The sequence below is a fragment of the Lynx rufus genome, unplaced genomic scaffold, assembly GCF_022079265.1.
Source record: "Lynx rufus isolate CCGP_SWC_20201006 ecotype Redwood Valley unplaced genomic scaffold, mLynRuf1.p SCAF_2, whole genome shotgun sequence".
Taxonomy (NCBI): Eukaryota; Metazoa; Chordata; class Mammalia; order Carnivora; family Felidae; genus Lynx; species Lynx rufus.
This window is the reverse complement of record NW_025814834.1, coordinates 166945826-166959388: the sequence shown is the minus strand read 5'-3', so window position 1 is coordinate 166959388 and position 13563 is coordinate 166945826. Positions and strand designations below refer to the sequence as shown.

Sequence of the window (13563 nt, the reverse complement as noted above, 5' to 3'; positions counted from 1 at the left end):
TCTTCTAATGTGTGATATTTGTTTCCTAGAATTAAAAGAAGAATCTTATTGCTAATACCAAAGTGGCTTCATGAAGATATTCCTAATATAGAAAACAGTAGTATCGTAAAAATGCTACAGGTAACCAAACACCATCAAATAAAAACTAAGTGGCGGCTAAGACCAAAAGAGTAATCCAACAATTAGAGTAGAATTTCTGTTCAAATAAATAAATGTGTGTACATTTTAGCATAATTGTATAAACACATGTCAAAACAGAATTATACATATTTCAAATTATACTTAAGAGAGATAAGGGAATAAAGTTAAGGGAAGGAAAGAGAGAAGGAAGAAAGAAACAATGCTATTCAAAAGAGAAAAGTAAAGAGGAAGCTTGTGGGCCAAGTGTCAGTCACGTGATGGCCAAAAGCTGATGGCTGACTTCAGCAACAGGAGGAGTGCAGAAAAACTCAACAAAATGAGGCTTAAAGACACAAAGGGGCTTCTGTTTTACATGAGCCTGGAGAAGCAGGTGAGATCTGCTTTACTGCTGAAGCTCAATGGATTTGAGAAAATAAATGTGAGAGGAAAATAAATATGATGGTCTCCCAGGGGCAAGGCCAAGTTTCCATCTCAAAAAGAATAGAAGGGTGTGCTGGGAAGACCCTGAGGTAATAGGGGACTATGCTAATTATGGAGGAGCTGCTGATTCTGGAGAAGGGGAAAGGTTCTGCTATATGTGCTCCTTCTATTTTTTGGCATCCCGGTTTCACCATTAAGGGGCTCCAAACCCAGTAAATGGGACAGACACATCATCCAAGCACGGCCTTGCAGTGATATAAGTACAATGACAGAAATGAAACGAAACATGATGGGGGTATAGAGGAAGCATACGAAAGATGAGAAGGAGTCACTTAGGAGAAACAGAAAACATTCAAAATAGAGAGGGCAGCATGAGCAAAAGCACAGAGGTGAGAAACACATGTTTCAATGAAGTGTTGCTTTATTGAAAGGCTTGATGTGAGGAGTGGGTGGTGTACTGCAGGAATGGTGAGTAGGATCAGATCATAGAACTCAGACTTCATTCTGTTGACAAGGATGCTCAAACTTGTTTAAAAAATTTAATTTTAGCTTAGAAACCTTTTGTTCAAAAGATGTGAGGAAAACAAGAATTTATAAAACAAATAAAAGTGGCTTTGTTTGGAGCTCTGATGAGCCCATTAATCAACTCCTTACCCAACCCCAGAGATGTCCTTAAGATAGTAGTTCTCAGCCTTGGTGGCATATTGGAATCCTGATGTCTGGGCCACATTCCAAGATCTCCTGGGGAGGGAGGGCATGGGGAGACCCAGGCATCAGTATTGTCAAAAGCTTCCACAGTGATTCCACTATGCATCTGAGGTTGAGAACACTGTTAGGGACTGAAAACTACTGCTAAAGACAATGAGGAGTCACTAAGAGCTTTTCCACTGGAATAGACAAGGTCCTAGGAGAGAGGCAGAGGAGGAGGGTCAGAGAATGAGCATCATGTGGTGTGAGCAAAGTGTCAAGAAGCAAGGAACCATGGGTCTGACTACTTTTTAGAGGATATATAACAAAAAGTGAAATGAGTCCATGGAATTTGACAAGAGGGAGGTCACTGGTGAGTTGAGAAGTGATTAGTAAGTGAGGAAGTGAAGGCTGAGATGAAGACATTCTTCTAAAGGGAAGTAGAGAAAGGGGCTATGCTGACATATGGTCAGCTCTCACATCTCGTACAATGAATGAACAACAGTAGCTTCAGAGGGACATGAGTCAGAAGTGTGTTTATACTAAATTAGTTAGGCTTAAGAGGGACTACTACAGAGAAAGAGGGAATATTGATCCAACAAGACTATAAAGAAGAGGGGAGGGGATGTTCTAAAGGGATGAGGTGAAAAGGTTCACTTTGGGCTGAAGGAGAGATTCCTGTGTCTGTATACTTGAAGGAGAGAAAGGGTTTGCATGTGGCTGAGTTTGAAGGCTATAGTGTTACCTACTAATAGTGAAGGGGTGATTTAGAACAACTAAACCCACACATATAATGAAGTACATAGTACAAGTCACTGAAGGACAAGCATATATCCACCAAACTACAGACAATAAATACTATAATCTTAATATTCTTTCCACCTGGTAGTTCTATCTTGTTCCCCCACTAATTATTACCCTAGGGAATTAGGGATTTTCTGTGACTCAGAGAACTGTCCTTGACCTTGTTGTGGTCAGATCCTCTTCTTCCTTTATCGTCCTCACTCTGGAATGGTCTTCCACACTGTTGCTCCTCTGTGTCCTTCACTGTGGTCTGACTCCCACCCATTTCACTCAGTTGCTAGCCTGAAGTGCAGAAAATGCCTCCTTCTTTGGAACACAGCTACCTTGTATTCTTCATTTCTTATAGCATGTCTAGTTTCTTTGACTTCATCTGACTTTTGACTACATATTTGCCCTTTCCAACCCAAACCTGGTAAGCTCCCTAAGGAGGTTGAGCCTGAAGAAAATTTGAATGACACTTCATGCTGCTTTGTTCAAGGTCTTCCTTTTTGCCAAACTTCCTGCCCATTCTGGGCTCCTGGTATTAGAAGCAAACCTTCAGATGAAGTTTTGTTTTCTGCCGAAAGACTAAAAGGTGGTATTTTGGTCAGCTCAGACTACTATAACAGAATAACATAGACTGGGTGGCTTAAACAACAGACATTTATTTCTTGCAGTCCTGGAGGCTGGTTAAGTCCAAGATTAGGATACTAGTAGGTTGAGTTCCTGGTGAGAGCTCCCTTACAGATGGCCAGCATCTTGCTGTATCCTCTCATGGCAGAAGGAGAGATCACAGTCTCATGTATCTTCTTATAAGGGCACTAATTATATTCACGAGAGTTCCACCCTCATGACCTAATTACCTGCCAAAGGTCTCACCTCTTAATATCATCACACTGGAGATTAGGGCTTCAACATATGAATTTTGGAGGGACACAAACATTTCAGTCCATAGCAACTGGCTATAATTTTATAATTTTATAACTGGCTATATTTTTTGGATGGGAGTTTTTTGCCTTGGGAAGTCAGCCATCAGCTGCAAGGCCTCAAGTCATTTTCTTACCCAGAAGAGTCATCAGGCTTTTATATCAATAAAAACCTTCTTCACTAATCCACCTGTTCATGTCTGAATTGTATAGCTTTATACAATTATACCCCTTTATAACCCCAGCACAAAATATTTATTACTACTTTATTCAAAAATCAGAAACAAAACAGGATTCTTCTACCTTCCTTTCTTTTATTTAAGCAATGAGATATTTTCTTGTAGTAAGGCTCCATGATATTAAGAAATATTCCAACACATTAAGCTTCCAAACTTTAAAAGGCACTGAAATAATATGCAAGACACATCATTCTCTTTAAAAATTTTAAGCCAAGACATGAGCTTAAAACAGCAATTATCTCTATTATTCCTTTCCTTCAGTCTCCTCATGGGAGAATTTAATAAAGATCTGGAATTGAGGAGGATAACAAAAGGAGGAAATTGTATGGGAAGAGAAACAATATCAGAAGGGGGAAGGGAAAAGCAAAGCCAAGGGAAAGGAGAATTCCAGTTCTTATTTAATTACCCAGTTAGCCCCTTTAAATGTCTTTTGTAAAATTAAACAAAAAAATCTTTCTTCCTAGGAAAAAAGTGAATTTACAGATAATAATTCCAGCGAACAGGTCCTATATGTTGATCCAGTGGTTACAGAGATAGAAATCTTTCTCCCAGAAGAACACAAACCAACAGACTATAAGATGGAAAAGAATACAGAATCCCTGGAGACCAGAGACGGCCTGCAAAAGTCACTACTCACCAACACTACAGTTGTATATATTCCTGGCCTCAGCCCTGGGTATAAACCCCAGATTTCAACTTTTCTCACTGGGGCAAACCATCTCAGCAAAAATGATGAAACAGCTTCCTCAACTCTCAAACCACCAGCTGATTCTGTAGACCTGGGGAAAAATGCCATGTTTAAAAAATATCCTAATTTTGCTTTCCCTGTCTCAAGTATGAATTCGCTAAGCAACACACTATTTCTTGAAGACTTAAGCCTCATTCTGAATCAAGGAGAATGCAGTCCTCTGGACATGCAAAACTCAGTAGAGGGAGAAACTACCATGCTTTTGGAAAATGTTTCACCCAATGAAACTATTCCAGAACAGACTCTGTTGCCTGATGAATTCATCTCCTGTTTGGGGATCATGAATGAGGAGTTGCCATCCATTAATTCTTATTTTCCACAAAATATTTTGGAAAACCACTTCAATACCATTTCATTCTTGGAAAAGTAGAGCTGCATAGTCAAAGCTAATATGGGAAAGCTGTCTTGCAATCTAAAGTTGGATCTCCTCAACATAAATTTAATTCTGCCCTATTTTTCAAAATTAGAGAATTAAGATCCAAAGATGGAACATACTTCATACTCACAAAAGAAGCACCAATATTAGGTACACCTTCAAAAAGTATCAACTAAATCCTTTTTATTTTCCTCATTGCAAGGTACAGAACGGATCTCTCCATTACAAGAAGGTTAAATAATAGAAGATATGTGGCAGTGAAATAAATGTTGAAAATACTTCTTAAAAATTGAGATGTTAATGTTTGTTTGCAAGGGAGAAGAAAGTTTAATTTTCATTTTATGGCTTAAAATTTTCTTGAGTAGATAAAAACATAGTCCCCAACAACAAGACAGAAACAAGAATAGAAACAGAGAAGAAATTAATTAGCATGTTTGTTGTATTGTTTCTACTACTTTCCATTCAGGTAGTAGGGATTTGATCTTTCCTTATTTTGATTTTGGACTAATCAGGTTATAAAACAATGAAGTGAGGACATCATGAAACTGCTGTCTTCATTCAAGTTAAGAGTGATGCATTATTGTCCTGTGGTGTAGTTGGTATATTAATTACACTCTGATACAACTGAAGTAGCAGATGTAATATCAGCAAGGTGTAATTATTTCTTTTCTGATCAACTATGCATTAGATGATGTTGAAATTTGGGGATTCAGAGCAAACGGTCAAGAAAGAATTCTGAGACATCTTTGGTGCAAAAAGGTGGTTTTATTAAAGCACAGGGACAGGACCCGTGGGCAGAAAGAGCTGCACTGCAGTTGTGACGGGTGACTGATTGTATACCTTCAAGTTGGGAGGGGGTTAGGGATAGGGTAAGTCTCTAAGGAATTTTGGAAGCAAGGTTTCCAGACCTTGAGGGAGCTAGCTCTTGTTGGGAAAATGTCATTTATTACTGTCTAGTAAAATCTCGGTCATGAGACCCTTCAGATGTATATTAGTGGGCCATATGCCTGGAGGATGACTGCTAATGTATATCTGGGGGGGGGGGGTGGAGATAAAGGAAGTTTCCAAAGGAATTTCTGTATGTTTGAAGTAAACTCATAGGATCCTGGAAGTCGGGATAACGTTAAGCTAAGATTGCCTTTTGCCCTTAGCAAAATATTAACATCTAGGCTGTTGAGTTCCTAGAGGAAGGTCACTCTGCCTATCTCAAGGACTTGTCAATGGGCTGTGTTATAAGAAAATTTAACTATTTTCTTTTGCCTTTGTTCCCCACATAATTAGATATATGTCAGAAAAATATTGTTAAAACAGATATTTGACCAAATCTGGGATGGCAATATTTGCCAAACATGCCATCGTCCCATATCTGTATCTCCTGCAGACATCCTAACTGAGCACCACACACCTTTCTGCTAAGCCCTAAGGTGACCTCAGAATCCTCTCAATACAGTGCTTCTGATGGCTACACTCAATAAGGTATGGGACAAGAGATGACCTTTATCTGACAACCAGGTCAATACTGAAAGATAGGTGATCTTAAAATATGAGATGTGTATTTTCAGCTGAGAGATGGTACTCAGCAGACTTCTCTATTCTGATTAATTTTTATGGTCCAGGGAAAAAATTTTCTAATGAGCAGAATACTTTGAAAATAGGGTAGATTACCCACTGAATTTCTCTTTTCTAATCAGTTTCAACAGTAATATTTTATTATTCAGATTAGTTTATTACAACAAATTTGAACAGTTAATCAAAAAAGGACCTACTGTGTGTTTAGCACATGGACAACCTATTTCATTTTCTTTTAGCTTTTTTTCTTTTCAAAATAAAAAAACAAACAAACCTAAAAGCAGTTTTATTGTGGTTATGCGCCCCCATGAGGAAGATGACCACATACCCTGGTTTATTCTGATTCATGGTCTGTTGCCCCAGTGCTAATTATGACCAGTGTACCCTTTCACTCTTAGAAGCATCCCATTTGGATGATAAATCATATGGCCATTCTATCTATGAAAACTATTTAATATCCAGTATATAAGCAATTTGTCACAATTCACTTCTTTTTTTGCATTGACAATCTTTCTTATTCTATTTAGTATCATTTATTAAAGCCATTTTGCTCCAAAATGGAACATTACTATTCACACTGTAAAAAACCTATCCCTTGCTATGAATTTATTTTCTGTTTATCCTAAAATATGTATATATTTGTTGTACTTTACATATTCTGAAAGGAGCATGTTTTAAACCACTAATGAAATGCTAATATTAAATTTCTTGACTTGTAACTGACCATATGCCTTTCCTTTATTCTTCTTTGAAGGGAGAATATAATGAAGAAAAAAGGCAGGTAGTATTTGGGATAGAGATAACAAAAGACTGAGACAAATCCCTGATGTTTATCAATATGATAAAGACATCTGTTAACATATGATGAGTATTTTCATAGTGTATTTCAGTATAATCGTAATTGGTCACACACCAAAAAAGCTTTTGTCAAGCTGAAAGGATTGCAGCATTATTTGATCTGTGTATGCTTCCATTTCAGTGAGTGTCTCCTTTAGAAATTCTTGTCCCCTGGAGTGTGAAGGAGGCTGTTTTCTCTTTCCAGGGTGTCTTTTCCACACCCACATCACTATTCAGCACAGAGAAGATACTTCTAGTTCCATCTTTGCCTTTAGTCATTGTTGGTCCCAATAGACTAAAAACTGAGGCTATACCTATGATGGAGGCAATGTGCCTGCCACTGCCCCAACTCAAGGAAAATTTTAATGGTTTTATCATAATGCAACCTTGGTAAGTGAGCAAGGGTTTTCTTCCAATGGTGCTTTTATTCAACAAGTATTTACTAAAGTATCGAATGCCCCTACAACGTGCAGGGCACTTTGACCAATACAGACGTTAACAAAACAAGCCAAGTCCCTGCATCCTTGGGGCTTATATTCTAGGGGGAAAAAAAGCAGACAATATATGCCCTTTGAGGATCTTACATTTTTGGGGAAGAGGATGACAGTAGGGCTGGAGTTTTGGTCTCTTGTACAAGTTGCCCCTAACCCAAAGCCCCACCACCTCCCCTTTCTTAGCCAGAATCTTCTGTAGATTTTTGGGGGCAAGTGTACCTTTTTATCTTTCCATCTAGCCCTTGGGCTTATTATCAACTTTCTTTCTCTGAGTCTACAATGTTAAGTTGTTGCTTCCTAAATGGAGATGCCATGCTTATTAGTATGGGTTAAGGAGGAGGAAGAAGAGAGAAAGAGGCAGAAAAAGTCCCTCAAGATACCATTGGAAGGGAAGAAGGGGAGAGAAATACAAAATAAAGCAGATTAATCCTCAGTGATGCTGAAGCAAGATGGAACACCAGTTCCAGACAATACTAAAGCTGATTAAGGGACATCCAATTTCCCCTGTTCTCGTATCCTCCTCACACCCTACCTCCCTTTTCTTTTCTATTTCTTTTGATATTTATTTATATTTGAGAGAGAGAGAGAGACAGAGACAGAGAGACAGAGAGACAGAGAATGACCAGGGGAGAGGCAGAGAGAGAGAGGGAGACACTGAATCTAAAGCAGGCTCCAGGCTCCGAGCTGTCAGCACAGAGCCCAACTCGGGGCTCAAATCCACGAGCTGTAAGAGCATGACTTGAGGTGAAACTGGACACTTAACTGATTGAACCACACAGGTGTCCTACCTACCTCCCTTTTCTTATACAGAAACAATAAAGGGGGGGTTACAGATGAAGTACAGTTTGGGGGTGTTTTCTTGGTTTATGTGTGTATGTGTGTTTTATCATTTTTTTTAAATTAGGAATTTGTCTTTACCAGAGTTAGATATAAAATTGATGATATAAAAAGGCTTATGAGTTTTAGCATGTGGTTCTCATATAGTGTGGGTTGCTGTTTGCCCTCCTGGTTCCATCAGAGGGTTTTCCCACCTTTTTTTCTTTTCTTATATTTCAAGCCATCCTCCCTTTGACACAGAGGCAGCACATGACTTTGGCATAGAGCAGAGGTTTTCAAAAATACACTTTAGCAACTGATCCCCTTTCTCCAGATGAAATCTGTTGCAGAAGCCCAAAATATAAAATAGGTGAAAGCAAATCTGCTAAAACAGAAGATGAAGATCATTCCTGCACCCCCTGCCCCCGAATCTCCTCTGCAGCAGCCTATGCATGTGGGATGAAAATCTGAGGCGACATTGTCTCTTCCAGACCTGGCGACCGGGTCCTGGCCCTCCTTGAGAAGCTTGTATCTTGGGGTTGTGCCAAATCCTCCAACTCCGGCCACATGACTGCCAACCCTGGTGAAGGGAACCAGAACTCCCTCAAACCTCCCTACTTCCTCAACAGCTGCAGTAAAAAGGAGCTCTCTCTCAGAGATTCTAATAGAGGCAGTACCATATGTAATATTAACTTGGTTCTTTCCAATTACTTCATCATAAATGTTTGGGTTTTGTTCAAGTGTATGCTTTTTTTGTGATCACTAAGAATAAAATATTGTGTTGTGACATAATGAGATTTTATAAACCCAAAGATTGTCACATTGTGTTACTCTTTACAAAGTAATTATACCAACGACAGGAGGTGATGTTTTAATGCGTAATGTTATCCACTTGGTAGACACTATTGATTTAAAATAAAAGAAGTGATTAAAAACAATTTATGAATTTCTCTTGGGTAAAAGCATGAAACCAATATAAAATAATTGGATTCTGATTGTGTACCACGTTCTTAGAAGCTACAGATAAGGCAATATTACAAGAAACTCCAACAAAGGTTTGGTAGAATGTTATTATGTCTCTTTCCCACTGCTAAAATTAGCACCACTAAATCCCAATTAATGTTTCATGTTAAAACTCCTTAGGCATTTTGCTAATTTCACTTTTCAACTTAATTTAGGATAAATTCTCTACATTATATCCAGAATTTCCATCAATTTTGTAAAGACACATTTCCCTTATGCTTATGTGCAGGAAAACAACTTATTATCAAATTCTCATAAGTAGCATTTAGCAACAAATTAAGAACTTATTCTTAAGTGGTCTATTTTTGTTTGGGGTGATAAAAGGATTCTAGCCTAGCTTCATGAAAAGAAAAAAAAAACTATACTACACAAATATTAGAAACATAGTTCTTTCCTGTGATCATTGGTTAAAAATTCAAGCAAAATAAAATGCTGTTTCTAACCATAAAGGCATACCTAAAATTAGTGACTCTGTCAGAGGACAGGAAGGAAATCATAGTCAAACACTGGAGCCCAAGTGTGAGATACGGAAGTCAATGAACCTGACTGTTTTCTTTCTGTTCATATCCTGCTTGAGAACATTATTACAAGTGAGAGAGAAAGAATACAACAGTGACATTTTTAAAGTTAATGTTTAAGCTACACAGTAACTCATGAAAAAACACGTTAAAAAATCTAATACCAATGTAAATGGAATGAAAAGTGACAGTATCTCTTCACACCCCTGCTTCCCATGACCCAACCCCTTCATCTAAAGTAGTAACTCAATAAGTTAATGTTTTTCTTTCCCATTTTTTTTAACCTAAATGGTTAACATATGGTATTGCTCTGTGACTTGCTATTTTCACTCAGTAATATATGTTGGAAATCTTCATGGGGTGTTATATATAGCTTTATCTTATTCTTTTCAGCAGTTGAATAGTATTCCATAGAATAAGTGTGTTTTAATATATTTTCCTATTCTGCTAATGGAGATTTATATTGTTTCCAGTTTTTTGTTTTGTTTTGTTTTACCATTAAACCCATTCATGTAATAAATCTTTTTGTGTAGATCTTTACACACACATGAGAATTTGTGGGGAGGGATAGATATACAGACACCTAAATGGACGCAGCAAGAATGGGAATTTGAGATACACCAGAGGAGAAAGAGCGGGGAATGTCGGTAGGTGTGTGGAGTAACAAGGTGGTAAGGAAACAGCACTAGAGAAGCTGCAAAGCGTGCATTGCTAGGTAGTACAGGACCAGTCTTGTCCACCTAGCAAGCAGCACTGACCCTGAATTCCTATCCTGCTTCTGCTTTTGTTTCAATGTTCAGGACTTCCTAGTAAACATGCAAAATTCGATATTCACTGGATACTGAATGATGTGATATTTATCCTAAACGTCTTCTTAAATGAAGTTCGGCACTCATTTTACTTTGGTATTCAATGAAGAAGGTTTATTTTGTCTTGGTTGCCGAAACTGAAAATCACTTGTATTTCATTAAATGAGGAGATTAGGATTTTAAGAAGCTGCCAGCTGCCATGTATTTGCAGGTTCATTTTTCCTATTTTATTATTCATTGCACATTCCATTCAATGTGCTACTTTGGAGATTGCATTTGATTGAATAGAGGCAGCCTATGCAAAACCCTATGAGGGACAGGAGGGAGCTTGCTAAAGCCCACAGCAATGCACAGAAGCAATTGTAATCCAAAAAAAAAAAAAAAAAGACAAACCAAGAAGTGCTTTGGAAACACAATATATAATAGATTCAACCTATCTTCATCACTTCAATGAAATGTTCATTTTTTAAAGCCCTCTTTAAAACTCTTGCGGGTTTTTTTTCCATGCTGGTTTTTGTTTGTTTTGTTTTGTTTTACTAAGTAGTGGAAATCCTCATTTAGCAAAAAAAATTGCAAAAAAAGCACAGAGTACAACAAATATAACTGCTGTTGCAAATAGGTGGACTGAACTCTCTTATCTTCCCTTTAAGAACTCGGGTTGGGGCGCCTGGGTGGCTCAGTCGGTTGGGCAGCCGACTTCGGCTCAGGTCATGATCTCGCTGTCCGTGAGTTCGAGCCCCGCGTCGGGCTTGTGCTGACAGCTCAGAGCCTGGAGCCTGTTTCGGATTCTGTGTCTCCTTCTCTCTGACCCTCCCCCATTCATGCTCTGTCTCTCTCTATCTCGAAAATAAATAAACGTTAAAAAAAAAAAAACTCAAAAAAAAAAAAACTCAGGTTAAGGTCAAACAATCAGGGTTTTTGAATTTCAAATCTATCACGTGCCAACTGTGTGACCTTGGGCAATCACTGGAGTTTTAGGTGTTGTCGCCCCTCCTATTTTCTAGGACAGAGATACTGACCTTGGTGTACCTTGCTAAAAAAGACTTGATGAGTTGACCCTCTCTGCTTCCTGCAACACTTTCTTTCCTCCAAGAACACCACAAGCCCACGGCCTCTTTCTCTGACCATTCACTGTCAGCCTCCTCTCCTGGTATCCCCTAATGTCTCTGTCACATAAATGTTGGACAGCTCAGGCCTTAGTTTCTCCTTTCGTGATCTCATCAATTCTTGCAGCTTTAATTACTATCTACAGGTCATGAAAACACGGACTCCATGAAACTCCATGAAAACATGAAACTCCAGACTCATTCAAATGTCTACCTGATACATCCATTTGCACGTCCTCATGGCCTGTAATTCCCATAAGAGATGACCTCCTAAGTCTTCTGTTCTCACAGACATCCCCATCTCAGTAAATAGCATTGCCATTTTTCCAATGCTCACAAGTCTAGGTGTTATTCTTGACTTTGTTTTTGTTCTCACACTTCATGTGCACTTAATCAGGAAATCCTATTCACCCTACCTTCAAAATGTATCCAGAAATTAAATCACTTCTTACCAACTCAACTTGATCACCCTAGTTCAAACCACCATTATCCCTTGCCTGGGTTATTATAAAAGTCTCCTAAGGCCCATCTTCGAAAGCACAACTTTATGTAACTAGATGTTCCTGCTAAAACAACACTCGTCTGTTCAAAACCTGCCAACAGCTTCCCATCCCACAAACAACAGGAGTCTAAGTCACTATGGTGACCTATGAGGCCCTATCTGGTTTATCTCTGTCCCACTGACCACCTAGTAAGTACTTCAGGGCCTTTGCTGTTGCTATTCCTTCTTCCTGGAATGCTTTTCCCCAAGGCTACTGCATTGCTTACTAACACACTACCTTTAAGCCTTCCCTGGTCACTCCATCTAAAATGGCAACCCCTCTCTCCTCCCTCATAATTCGTACTCTCCTCATCTACTTTTCCTTCATTATAGCACTCACCACCATCTAAAATCAAGTATGCCACATATTTCATACATTAATCTCTTCACTGTCACTTCCTACAATGTAAGATCCAGGAGGGCAGGAATTTTATCTGTTTTCTTTCCCCATAAATCTTGTGGTGTGTTGTTTGTTTGTTTGTTTGTTTGTTTTAGAGAGAGAGCGTGAGTTTGAGCGTGAGTTTGAGCAGGGGAGAAGGGCGGGGGGGGTGGGTGGGTAGAGAGAGAGAGACAGACAGAAAGATAGAAAATCTTAAGCAGCCTCCATGCTTACCATGGAGCCTGATGTGGGGCTCAATCCCATGACTCTGGGATCATGACTTGAGCTGAAATCAAGAGTGGAACACTCAACGAACTGATCCACTGAAGCTCCCCTTTCCCCATAAATCTGTAATGTTTAGAACAGTGCCTGCCACATAGTAGGTCCTCAACAAATGTTTGTTAGAAGAAAGAATGAATAATAAACAAAAGCCCAATCTATTAATTTCATCTGCTTCACATGAGAAGGAAATCAAAACGATGTGAAGGCATCCAAGAACTCTCAGACCTCTATGTGTTTTCTGAGGCTCTTCCATAATTCTACTATATTATCACCATTATTGTTGCTTCTCTCTAAACTGCCACTGTGTCATTGATGAGAAGGCAATAACAAAAGGTAACATAAGCATTTTTCTTTTCGACTGTGCAGTTTTCTTTTATTCTTCAGATCATTTCAACATGACAGTTTTTTCAACCACCTTTTTTACTTTTGACCAAAACTTTTATTTCAAAGAGATGCATGGGGCAGAGTTAACAACACCTCAGTGTGCAAACAAGATCTTTCATTTCTTCAGGAGGAAATATTTCTCGCCACTACACTAATTAGATAGCTCTCTGGCTGATAATCTAGGCCAGATACATTGTGTGATGTATTGAAGAAAATGAACAAACAGGAGTATTCACCTTACAAAACATTAATTAAATAGCTTACTAATAAAAAAAAAAAACAGCTAAATTCTGAAAGACTGGGCATTCTCCTAGTTGGTAGGAACTTTGGCTTAAGGAAATATCACTAAATTCTACCTGAAATAGTCAAGTAGAGATAATGCATAGAATGTACTTATTCATTATTTGTTGTTGCAAATGCCATCTAATTTTGCTTCAATCTAGAAAACCTTCATCTTCTAAATGAAGCTGTGGTTTGGCTTGGTG

At 38.6% G+C, this 13563-nt stretch overlaps 1 protein-coding gene across 1 annotated transcript in view; it reads left to right on the top strand.

The window, feature by feature from the left end:
* IL23R (interleukin 23 receptor) overlaps positions 1–5539 on the top strand; it is a 56810-nt gene extending 51271 nt beyond the window's left edge. Inside the window, exons 9-10 of the mRNA XM_047085305.1 lie at positions 30–120; positions 3661–5539. Of these exons, the coding sequence (XP_046941261.1) occupies positions 30–120; positions 3661–4314 (745 nt within the window). The 3' untranslated portion in view covers positions 4315–5539. The remainder of the gene's footprint in view (positions 1–29; positions 121–3660) is intronic.
* The last annotated feature ends 8024 nt before the right edge of the window (positions 5540–13563 follow it).